The 12,782-nt window shown below is 44.3% G+C and overlaps 1 protein-coding gene across 4 annotated transcripts in view; it reads left to right on the top strand.

Annotated features, from left to right (window-relative positions):
- The window catches only part of cacna1bb (calcium channel, voltage-dependent, N type, alpha 1B subunit, b), a 439,095-nt gene that overhangs the window by 250,931 nt on the left and 175,382 nt on the right, over positions 1-12,782 (top strand). For all 4 annotated transcript variants that reach the window (XM_061980760.2, XM_061980758.2, XM_061980759.2 and 1 more), the window contains exons 15-19: positions 1,864-1,936; positions 2,410-2,527; positions 5,871-5,938; positions 6,013-6,119; positions 11,632-11,694. In XM_061980760.2, the coding sequence (XP_061836744.2) occupies positions 1,864-1,936; positions 2,410-2,527; positions 5,871-5,938; positions 6,013-6,119; positions 11,632-11,694 (429 nt within the window). The remainder of the gene's footprint in view (positions 1-1,863; positions 1,937-2,409; positions 2,528-5,870; positions 5,939-6,012; positions 6,120-11,631; positions 11,695-12,782) is intronic.

Below are 12,782 nucleotides of genomic sequence, written 5' to 3'. Positions count from 1 at the left end.
AATGTGGACTCCTCAGACCACAAAACAGTTTTTTGCTTTGCGTCAGTCCATCTTAGATGAACTCGAGCCAAGCGAAGCCGGCAGCGTTTCTGGGTGTTGTTGATAAATGGCTTTGGCTTTGCATAGTAGAGTTTTAACTTACACTTATAGATGTAGCGACGAACTGTAGTTACTGACAGTGGTTTTCTGAAGTGTTCCTGAGCCCATGTGGTGATATCCTTTACACACTGATGTCGCTTTTTGATGCAGAGATATCAAAGGTCGGTAATATAATTGCTTACGATTTCTCCACTAAACTAAACTAAACAGAACATGATCCGGGCAATGGATCATGACAACGCAAAGATGACAGGTTATCATCGCCATGTGCTTCCACCTTAAAGGGGAACATTATCACAATTTCAGAAGGGTTAAAACCATTAAAAATCAGTTCCCAGTGGCTTATTATATTTTTCGAAGTTTTTTTCAAAATTTTACCCATCACGCAATATCCCTAAAAAAAGCTTCAAAGTGCCTGATTTTAACCATCGTTATAAACACCCGTACATTTTCCTGTGACGTCACATAGTGAATACAAACAAACATGGCGGAAAGAACAGCAAGCTATAGCGACATTAGCTCGGATTCAGACTCGGATTTCAGCGGCTTAAGCGATTCAACAGATTACGAATGTATTGAAACGGATGGTTGTTGTGTGGAGGCAGGTAGCGAAAACGAAATTGAAGAAGAAACTGAAGCTATTGAGCCATATCGGTTTGAACCGTATGCAAGCGAAACCGACGAAAACGACACGACAGCCAGCGACACGGGAGAAAGCGAGGACGAATTCGGCGATCGCCTTCTAACCAACGATTGGTATGTGTTTATTTGGCATTAAAGGAAACTAGCAACTATGAACTAGGTTTACAGCATATGAAATACATTTGGCAACAACATGCACTTTGAGAGTGCAGACAGCCCAGTTTTCATCAATTAATATATTCTGTAGACATACCCTCATCCGCGCTCTTTTCCTGAAAGCTGATCTGTCCAGTTTTGGAGTTGATTTCAGCAGGCCAGGGAAGCTAGGGTCGATATTCTTCTCTTGATCATCTTCGGTGGCATAAGGGACGGTGTGAGCCAAGACATCCAGGGGGTTTAGCTCGCTCGTCTGCGGGAACAAACTGCCGCCATTGCTTGCCGTGCTACCGAGGTCCTTTGTCCCTGAATTGCTCACACACTCCGGCAGATTCAATGGGGGTCTGGCGGCAGATTTCTTTGACTTTATCGTTGGAAATGCATCTGCTTTGAGTGTCGCAGGATATCCACACATTCTTGCCATCTCTGTCGTAGCATAGTTTTCGTCGGTAAAGTGTGTGGAACAAACGTCCAATTTCATGCCACTTTCACATCTTTGGGCCACTGGTGCAACTTGAATCCGTCCCTGTTCGTGTTGTTACACCCTCTGACAACACACCGACGAGGCATGATGTCTCCAAGGTACGGAAAACAGTCGAAAAAACGGAAAATAACAGAGCTGATTTGACTCGGTGTTTGAGAAAATGGCGGTTTGCTTCCCGAGAGCGAATATTAGAAAGGCGTTTAATTCGCCAAAATTCACCCATTTAGAGTTTGGAAATCGGTAAAAAAAATATATGGTCTTTTTTCTGCAACATCAAGGTATATATTGACGCTTACATCGGTCTGGTGATAATGTTCCCCTTTAATGTTGCTCAGCGAATGATTCACTTACCACATTCAGAGCCTTGCAAGGGCTACTCGTTTACGTCTGCAGTTTGTGTCTTGTTGTTTCTCATAATGAACGGCAAAGATGGACAATTTTTTATTATCAGTGAGGCTAATTTTAAAAAAATTTCTGTTTAGGTTCAACTTTGAAGACGAGACACCAACAACAAACTTTGATACTTTCCCAGCAGCCATCCTTACCGTGTTTCAGGTAAGGTGGCATAATTATCACACACTCACACACACATGCACACACACGTGCACACGCACTATTCAGGTTTATCTTCTGAATAAATGAGAACATCTTAAATTCATGGAAGCTGTAAGAATATTATCAGTTATGTTAATTAGAAGAAGTAATTGCTGTGTCCACCTTTTCACTGATGATTCTTCAGTCTCTGCTCATAATCCTAAAAAAACTGCCAATCCAGTTCATTATGTTCAGTATTTTGTGGTAATTTACGGAGGAGGGCGTCCGTTGTATCCTTGAGCAAGACGCTTCACCCTTGCTCCTGATGGGTCGTGGTTAGGGCCTTGCATTGCAGCTCCCACCATCAGTGTGTGAATGGGTGAATGTGGAAATAGTGTCAAAGCACTTTGAGTACCTTGAGGGTAGAAAAACGCAATACAAGTATAACCCATTTACCATTTATTTTAACAAATACTTTCATTGGACACTGTCAGATTTTGACCGGTGAGGACTGGAATGCTGTGATGTACCACGGGATCGAGTCTCAAGGAGGTGTCAGTCGTGGAATGTTCTCCTCCGTCTACTTCATTGTCCTCACACTTTTTGGAAACTGTATCTTTTAAAAAAAAAAAGACTGAGTACCTTGGTACATAAGTGACCCCGCTTTCAAGTTTTTCAGGATACTGACTGTCTCTCAGGAACGTACCACAACCGTGATCCTAATACCGAGGTATGTACCAAACTGTGACCCCAATATTGAGGTACGTACTGAACCGTGACTCTAATATCGATGTGTGAACAATAATACCGAGGTACATACCGAACTGTAAGGTACGTACCATAATACCAATGGTGAACCGTGACCCCTATACCGAGGTACGTACCGAACCGTGACGCTAATACGAACTGTAGTCCTGAGGATACGTACCAAACTGAGTACTTTGGTACATGAGTGACCCCGCTTTCAAGTTTTTCAGGATACTGGCTGTCTCTCAGCGTACCGTAATACAGAGGAACGTACCACAACTGTGATCCTAATACCGAGGTACGTACCAAACTGTGACCCCAATATTGAGGTACGTACTGAACCGTGACTCTAATATCGATGTGTGAACAATAATACCGAGGTACATACCGAACTGTAAGGTACGTACCATTATACCAATTACAGTGGTGAACCGTGACCCCTATACCGAGGTACGTACCGAACCGTGACGCTAATACGAACTGTAATACTGAGGATACGTACCAAACTGAGTACTTTGGTACATGAGTGACCCCGCTTTCAAGTTTTTCAGGATACTGGCTGTCTCTCAGCATACCGTAATACCGAGGAACGTACCACAACTGTGATCCTAATACCGAGGTACGTACCACAACCGTGATTCTAATACCGAGGTACGTACCAAAACGTGATCCTAATACCGAGGTACGTACCAAACTGTATTGAAGTACGTACTGAACCGTGACTCTAATATCGATGTGTGAACAATAATACCGAGGTACATACTGAACTGTAAGGTACGTACCATAATACCAATTACAGTAGTGAACCCATCCATCCATCCATTTTCTTTTGCTTATCCGAGGGCGCGTCACGGGGGCAGCAGCCTGAGCAGAGAAGCCCAGACTTCCCTCTCCCCAGCCACTACGTCCAGCTCTTCCCGGGGGATCCCGAGGCGTTCCCAGGCCAGCCGGGAAACATAGTCTTCCCAACGTGTCCTGGGTCTTCCCCTTGGCCTCCTACCGGTCAGACGTGCCCTAAACACCTCCCTAGGGAGGCGTTCGGGTGGCATCCTGACCATGTGGAGGAGCAGCGGCTTTACTTTGAGCTCCTCCCGGATGACAGAGCTTCTCACCCGATCTCTAAGGGAGAGCCCCGCCACCCGGCGGAGGAAACTCATTTCGGCCGCTTTTACCCGTGATCTTGTCTTTTCGGTCATAACTCAAAGCTCATGACCATAGGTGAGGATGGGAACGTAGATCGACCGGTAAATTGAGAGCTTTGCCTTCCGGCTCAGCTCATTCTTCACCACAACGGATCGATACAGCGTCCGCATTCCTGAAGACGCAGCACCGTCTCACGATCCACTCTTCCCTCACTCGTTAACAAGACTCTTAGGTACTTGACCTCCTCCACATGGGGCAAGATCTCCTCCCCAACCCGGAGATGGCACTCCACCCTTTTCTGGGCGAGAACCATGGACTCGGACTTGGAGATGCTGATTCTCATCACAGTCGCCTCACACTCGGCTGCGAACCGATCCAGTGAGATCTGAAGATCCTGGCCAGATGAAGCCATCAGGACCACATCATCTGCAAAAAGCAGAGACCTAGTGAACCGTGACCCCTATGCCGAGGTACATACCGAACCGTGATGCTAATACGAACTGTAATACTGAGACACGTACCAAACTGTGACCCTAATACTGGCCTACATATTAAATTGCGACCCTAATACCGAGAAACATACCGACCCGTGAGGATGTCCTACCGTTGCACCCCTAGAATAACTCTCTCAATGTTCGTTTTTATAGCTGTTCAGTTCAGATATTTTGCCTCTTGTATAACATTAAATTAACAATAATTAAAATAGCTCAACTCTCCTTTCATTTTGTCAAACTAGTTCTAATCGTGATGGATGTTGGGCACGCCGAGCTGAAGCGCTGAGCACAAACAAACCTGCATCTCCCCCACATTTTTGCCATGCCCCTTAGAGAATGCCACCCAAAGCAGTTACCATAGGTCGGGGGTGTCAAACTAATTTTAGATCGGGGGCCACATGGAGAAAAATCTACTCCCAAGTGGGCTGGACTGGTAAAATCACAGCACGGTAACTTAAAAATAAAGACAACTTCAGATTGTTTTCTTTGTTTTAAAAATAGAACAAGCACATTCTGGAACTGCACAAATCATAATGTTGTTTTTTTTTGTACTTACATGTTGTGGTTAATAGTATTCTACCGTTATTTGTCTTTATTTATACTTTCTGAATACACATACTTGCCATCCCTCCCGATTTTTACAGGAGACTCCCGAATTTTAGTGACCCTCCCGAAAATCTCCCGGGGCAACCATTCGCCCGAATTTCTCCCGATTTTCATCAATATTAAGGGCGTGCCGTGATGGCACTACCTTTAGCGTCCTCTACAACCGTCGTCGTGTCCACTTTTTCACCATACAAACAGCGTGCCGGCCCAGTCACATGTTGTATGCAGCTTCTGCAGACACACGTAAGTGACTGCAAGACATACTTGATCAACAGCCATTCGGGTCACACCAAGGGTGGCTGTATAAACAACTTTAACACTGTTACAAATATGCGCCACACTGTGAACCCACACCAAACAAGAATGACAAACACATTTCGGGAGAACATCCGCACCGTAACACAACATAAACATAACAGAACAAATACCCAGAATCCCTTGTAGCCCTCACTCTTCCGGGACGCTACAATATACACCCCCGCTACCATCAAACCTCGCCCTCCCCCAATTCAGAGGTCTCAAGGTTGGCAAGTATGTGAATACATTATGTGATAATGTCATCAGTCAACTCATTGGTATTCATTTTCAATCCATCAAAATAAAAAAAGAATATAAAAGTCAAATTGCAGGATGTTATTTATGTAGTTTGATCATTTTCCTCGACTGGTGCACTAACATATGTAGCATCATCTACAAAGATACAAAGAATTGCTATTGCGACATCTAGTGGACACATTTAGAACAGCAGTTTCTTACATTCACAAATTTCGGCTCATTTTAATACTTAGCAAACTCATCCCGCGGGCCTGATAAAACCTGGGCCTTACATTTGACACCCCTGCCATAGGTGGACCATTGATAGAACCCATCCATCCATTCTCTACCGCTTGTCCCTCTCGGGGTCTTGGCAGCCTATCCCAGCTGCATTCCCCCACTGTTATTTTCTCTTAAGTCCCGTTGTCCAGATACCCTCCTGAACGTCTTCTTGGCCATCGCTGTTGATAATCTCGCAAATGCGCAGGAGCTAACAAAGGTATGTTTTTGTTTGGTTTTTATCACAAAATGACTGTTTGAATGCACTGATGTCGTTCTTCAACTTGGCTGAAGGATGAAGAGGAGCAGGAGGAAGCAGCCAATAAGAAGCTGGCCCTACAGAAAGCTCTGGAGGTGAAGGAAGTCAGCCCCATGTCAGCAGCCAACATCTCCATTGCTGCGTAAGTTTTATTTGCCCTTTTGAGCATCCTCAGTTTGTAGTCGCCATCTTACATCGTCAATGTGACTTTGTATTTATGGGATTTCCTCTCATCATTCCTGCTCCTCTGGCTTTAGTCTGCTTCACTCAAGCCCACTATTCACCTTTTGCAATTAAAGAAGCACCACTCATTAACACTTCCACATTTTTCTCCTTTCTTAATAACTTGTTTTTATTTCAGACACTGACACACAATAATCAATCATATTAGACAATTATACAAACAATCATATTAGATCAAATCCATCCATTTTCTACCGCTTGTCCCTTTCGGTGTCGCGGGGGGAGCTGGAGCTTATCTCAGCTGCATTCGGGCGGAAGGCGGGCTACACCCTGGACAAGTGTGAATTAAATCCAAATTTAACGCGTCAACAAACATTGTTGGTGGTGTAATATATTTTTTAGAAGAAGTCCCACGTTCAGCTGAAACTTGTCAAATAGGCGCCTATTGAGGACACATTTAAACATGTACAAAACGTTAAAAAAAAAAAAAAAAAAAGTCCATTCACTGACATTGCAGATATTGTTTTATTTGATCAAGTCTTTTTCTTCAGTTTTGTTGAGAATCAAATGGATCTTGATGTCGTCCAAGTCTTAGAAATAATCAGTCAATCAATCAATCAAAGTTTATTTATATAGCCCTTAATCACAAGTGTCTCAAAGGGCTGCACAAGCCACAACGACATGCACGGCTCGGATCCCACATCAGCATACTTGCCAACCCTCCCGATTTTCCCGGGAGACTCCCGAATTTCAGTGCCCCTCCCGAAAATATCCCGGGGCAACCATTCTCCCGAATTTCTCCCGACAATATTGGGGGCGTGCCTTAAAGGCACTGCCTTTAGCGTCCTCTACAACCTGTCGTCATGTCCGCTTTTTCTCCGTACACACAGCGTGGCGGCCCAGTCACATAATATATGCGGCTTTAACACACATTAGCGAATGCAAGGCATACTTGATCAACAGCTATACAGCTCACACTGAGGGTGGCCGTATAAACAACTTTAACACTGTTACAAATATGCGCCACGCTGTGAACCCACACCAAACAAGAATGACAAACACATTTCGGGAGAACATCCGCACCATAACACAACATAAACACAACAGAACAAATACATATATAAGAAATAATCAATCAATCAATCAATCAAAGTTCATTTATACAGCCCTTAATCACAAGTGTCTCAAAGGGCTGCACAAGCCACAACGACATCCTCGGCTTGGATCCCACATCAGCATACTTACCAACCCTCCCGATTTTCCCGGGAGACTCCCGAATTTCAGTGCCCCTCCCGAAAATCTCCCGGGGCAACCATTCTCCCGAATTTCTCCCGATTTCCACCCGAACGACAATATTGGGGGCGTGCCTTAAAGGCAGTGCCTTTAGCGTCCTCTACAACCTGTCGTCACGTCCGCTTTTCCTCCGTACACACAGCGTGCCGGCCCAGTCACATAATATATGTGGCTTTAACACACATTAGCGAATGCAAAGCATACTTGATCAACAGCCATACAGGTCACACTGAGGGTGACCGTATAAACAACTTTAACACTGTTACAAATATGCGCCACACTGTGAACCCACACCAAACAAGAATGACAAAAACATTTCGGGAGAACATCCGCACCGTAACACAACATAAACACAACAGAACAAATACCCAGAATCCCTTGCAGCACTAACTCTTCCGGGACGCTACAATATACACCCCCCGCTACCACCAAACCAAGCCCCACCAACCCCGCCCACCTCAACCCCGACGCCCCCCCCCTCATCACCCGAATTCGGAGGTCTCAAGGTTGGCAAGTATGCACATCAGGGCAAGAAAAAACTCAACCCAGTGGGATACAATGAGAAACATTGGAGGGGACCGCAAATGTGGATCTAGTTAATAGTGTGAGAGTCCAGTCCATAGTGGGGCCAGCAGGGGATCATCTTGAGTGTAGACAAGTCAGCAGCGCAGAGACGTCCCCCAACTCATGCACAGATGAGTGGTCCACCCCGTTATATTTTTAGAGATTCGAAAACTGTACTCGACACCTCGTATTAGGGATGGGTACCGAATTCAGTACTTTTATACCCGTTCAAACACTTAGTGGGAAAACAGGCATATTTGTAGTGGACTGCCTATAAGTAATGTTGTGATGATTATTGCCAACAAAGCAAGCGTGCCTCATACAAAGGAGTCAAAAGTAAGGCTCCAATTTTTAAAATGTGCTAGATCGACAAGCGGCCCTTTGTCACCGATTCTGTTCATAACTTTTATGGACAGAATTTCTAGGCGCAGTCAGGGCCTTGAGGGGATCCGGTTTGGTGGCTGCAGGATTAGGTCTCTGCTTTTTGCAGATGATGTGGTCCTGATGGATTTATCTGGCCAGGATCTTCAGCTCTCACTGGATTGGTTCGCAGCCGAGTGTGAAGAGACTGGGATGAGAATAAGCACCTCCAAGTCCGAGTACATGGTTGTCGCCCGGAAAAGGGTAGAGTGCCATCTCCGGGTTGGGGAGGAGATCTTGCCCCAAGTGGAGGAGTTCAAGTACCTCGGAGTCTTGTTCACGAGTGAGGGAAGAGTGGATCGTGAAGGAAGAGTGGATCGTGAGATTGACAGGCTGATCGGTGCCGCGTCTTCAGTAATGCGGACGCTGTATCGATCCGTTGTGGTGAAGAAGGAGCTGAGCCGGAAGGCAAAGCTTTCAATTTACCGGTCGATCTACGTTCCCATCCTCACCTATGGTCATGAGCTTTGGGTTATGACCGAAAGGACAAGATCACGGGTACAATCGGCCAAAATGAGTTTCCTCCGCCGGGTGGCGGGGCTCTGCCTTAGAGATAGGGTGAGAAGCTCTGCCATCCGGGAGGAGCTCAAAGTAAAGCCGCTGCTCCTCCACATCGAGAGGAGCCAGATGAGGTGGTTCGGGCATCTGGTCAGGATGCCACCCGAACGCCTCCCTAGGGAGGTGTTTAGGGCACGTCCAACCGGTAGGAGGCCGCGGGGAAGACCCAGGACACGTTGGGAAGACTATGTCTCCCGGCTTGCCTGGGAACTCCTCGGGATCCCCCGGGAAGAGCAGCACAAAGGGGCTGGGGAGAGGGAAGTCTGGGCTTGTCTGCTTAGACTGCTGCCCCCTCGACTTGACCTTGGATAAGCGGAAGAAGACGGATGGATGGATGGATGGACAAGCGGTAGAAAATGGATATATGAATGAATGCCAAATATATGCTACTGATTAGCATTAGCGATTTTTCATGGCGATTTTAACACATTTGTTCATGACAACTAAGTACAATACTTACAGTACAAACACTTTGTAGGACGCAACAAAACACAAGACTGGCACATTCAACTTAATGGCAAAGACTACCCTTAACTACGGCCACACAGCTCGGACAAACTAAAATGAATGGATACTCAGAAATGAAGTGATACTCAGAAGTGTAAGACAACAAAATATAACAACTGGACAGCACAGTTGACGTGTTAAATGTTAAATTAAAAAAATATTTGATAGTTAAAGGGGAACATTATCACAATTTCAGAATGGTTAAAACCATTAAAAATCAGTTCCCAGTGGCTTATTATATTTTTCGAAGTTTTTTTCAAAATTTTACCCATCACGCAATATCCCTAAAAAAAGCTTCAAAGTGCCTGATTTTAACCATCGTTATATACACCCGTCCATTTTCCTGTGACGTCACATAGTGATGCCAACACAAACAAACATGGCGGAAAGAACAGCAAGCTATAGCGACATTAGCTCGGATTCAGACTCGGATTTTAGCGGCTTAAGCGATTCAACAGATTAAGAATGTATTGAAACGGATGGTTGTAGTGTGGAGGCAGGTAGCGAAAACGAAATTGAAGAAGAAACTGAAGCTATTGAGCCATATCGGTTTGAACCGTATGCAAGCGAAACCGACGAAAACGACACGACAGTCAGCGACACGGGAGAAAGCGAGGACGAATTCGGCGATCGCCTTCCAACCAACGATTGGTATGTGTTTGTTTGGCATTAAAGGAAACTAACAACTATGAACTAGGTTTACAGCATATGAAATACATTTGGCAACAACATGCACTTTGAGAGTGCAGACAGCCCAATTTTCATCAATTAATATATTCTGTAGACATACCCTCATCCGCGCTCTTTTCCTGAAAGCTGATCTGTCCAGTTTTGGAGTTGATGTCAGCAGGCCAGGGAAGCTAGGGTCGATATTCTTCTCTTGATCATCTTCGGTGGAACAAACTGCCGCCATTGCTTGCCGTGCTACCGAGGTCCTTTATCCCTGAATTGCTCACACACTCCGGCAATTCAATTTCTTTGACTTTATCGTTGGAAATGCATCTGCTTTGAGCGTCGCAGGATACCCACACATTCTTGCCATCTCTGTCGTAGCATAGCTTTCGTCGGTAAAGTGTGCTTAACAAACGTCCAATTTCTTGCCACTTTCGCATCTTTGGGCCACTGGTGCAACTTGAATCCGTCCCTGTTCGTGTTGTTACACCCTCCGACAACACACCGACGAGGCATGATGTCTCCAAGGTACGGAAAACAGTCGAAAAAACGGAAAATAACAGAGCTGATTTGACTCGGTTTTTGAGAAAATGGCGGATTGCTTCCCGATGTTACGTCACTTTGTGACGTCATCGCTCCGAGAGCGAATATTAGAAAGGCGTTTAATTCGCCAAAATTCACCCATTTAGAGTTCGGAAATCTGTTAAAAAAATGTATGGTCTTTTTTCTGCAACATCAAGGTATATATTGACGCTTACATAGGTCTGGTGATAATGTTCCCCTTTAAACAATTACAATTATTAACACAACAGACCACACACAAAAGTACTGAACATCGGTATTAACTCCTAGGTACTGGGAATTGTTACTGTTTCGGTTCAAATGTGCAAGGTTCCTATACCTACCTTATATGTTTACATGTTTGTTCTTGTCAGTGTTTGAAAAAGGCTCAATTTGTCAGTTTTTAAAAAAGGATTTTACTTTTGAAGTATCACGACTAATCATGCTTTCAGCAAATTAATGAAGTCGCACTTTAATTGCCATCATCCTCCCTAAGAAAACACCAGCGAGCTAACTCATGTCCTTCTTTCATCACCAGCTGCTATTTTCTTTGCTGTAATTTTTGAATGTGAAACTGTTTTTCTTTCAAATAACGCTTTGTTGTGTTCCGTGAACTGTTTCGGCGAAACTCAGGGTTTCATGACAAAACAGAAGGAGCTAAATTGTACAACATAATATTCAAACACGGACAATTTGGTATGAAACTCCTAATATGTTTTGAGTTCCTGCTTTTCTAAAAAATTGTCTGCTTACTAATACGTTCGATGGTGTTAGGAGAAGGTGTCCTTTGGAGTGAATTAGAAGGTGACCAGGTGGACTCTCAGTCAGTCCACCTGGTCAGCCTTCGCATTTGTGTCTCATTTGTTCTTTTTTGTTTTTTTGTTCTGCATGTACAGTTTTGTAAAGCAAAATCGAGACGCGCTCTCTCGCAGGTCGTCCATCAACAGCATTCAGTCACTGTGAGTTATCGCTCTCTGCTACAATATTTCCCTCCTTGTCTCCTCTCCTCTGTCCTCCGCATTCAGCCTTCATTTCCTTCCTTCTTTTCTCCCAAAATCTAAACGGTTGCCATGTCGTTATTGTTGCATTTAAGCATTGGAGCGCAGGACACTCAAGTAAAAACAGCACATTTACAAATCTGCAACCCTGTTTGTTTGTAAATTGCTGACACACAATAGTAGTTTGCACTCCTTGGGGCGACCATTGTGTACTTTATTGATGGTGCTACCTGCTGTTCTTAATTATCCGCTCCCTGTGTTCCCTGACTTGAATAATTTCTGCATGTTTAATTTCTTTGAATTTTACCATTGCCTTTAGGCATTATATATTACATAAAATGTGCTTTTAAAACAAAAAGAATCAATAACACATATTGGCTGCTTTAAAATGATGGATTATGATTGAAATACTGTAATCAATAACAACTAGGGATGGCTCGATACCACTTTGTCATGTCCGATACTGCAACGTTGTAGATACCAATATAATACTCCTTTTGTTGCTGTAATCAAGGGAATTTGCGGACATTGGACAAATTGCAAATCATCGCATAATTCACAGGGATTGGTTGTATTTGCATGATTTGGTAAGATCATACTTGCCAACCCTCCCGGATTTTCCGGAAGACTCCCGAAATTCAGCGCCTCTCCCGAAAACCTCCCGGGACAAATTTGCTCCCGAAAATATCCCGAAATTCAGGCGGACTCAGGTCCATGAGGACCTGAGTCCATGAGGACCTGAGTCCGCTAACCCACAATATAAACAGCATACCTGCCCAATCACGTTATAACTGTAGAATGATGGAGGGCGAGTTCTTCGTTTCTTATGTGGGTTTATTGTTAGGCAGTTTCATTAACGTCCTCCCAGCGCGGCAACAACACACAACAACAGCAGTCACGGCGTGGGGCGTGGTTAAGAGTGGGGAGTATATTGACAGCTAGAATTCACCAAGTCAAGTATTTCATATATATATATATATATATATATATATATATATATATATATATATATTTACATCCTGAAAATATGCAAACAAAACTGTGTTTGA

Source organism: Nerophis lumbriciformis, linkage group LG20 (assembly GCF_033978685.3).
Source record: "Nerophis lumbriciformis linkage group LG20, RoL_Nlum_v2.1, whole genome shotgun sequence".
In the NCBI taxonomy this organism is placed as follows: domain Eukaryota; kingdom Metazoa; phylum Chordata; class Actinopteri; order Syngnathiformes; family Syngnathidae; genus Nerophis; species Nerophis lumbriciformis.
Note: the sequence above shows the minus strand (reverse complement) of the source record. Positions and strands in the feature narration are given on the sequence as shown.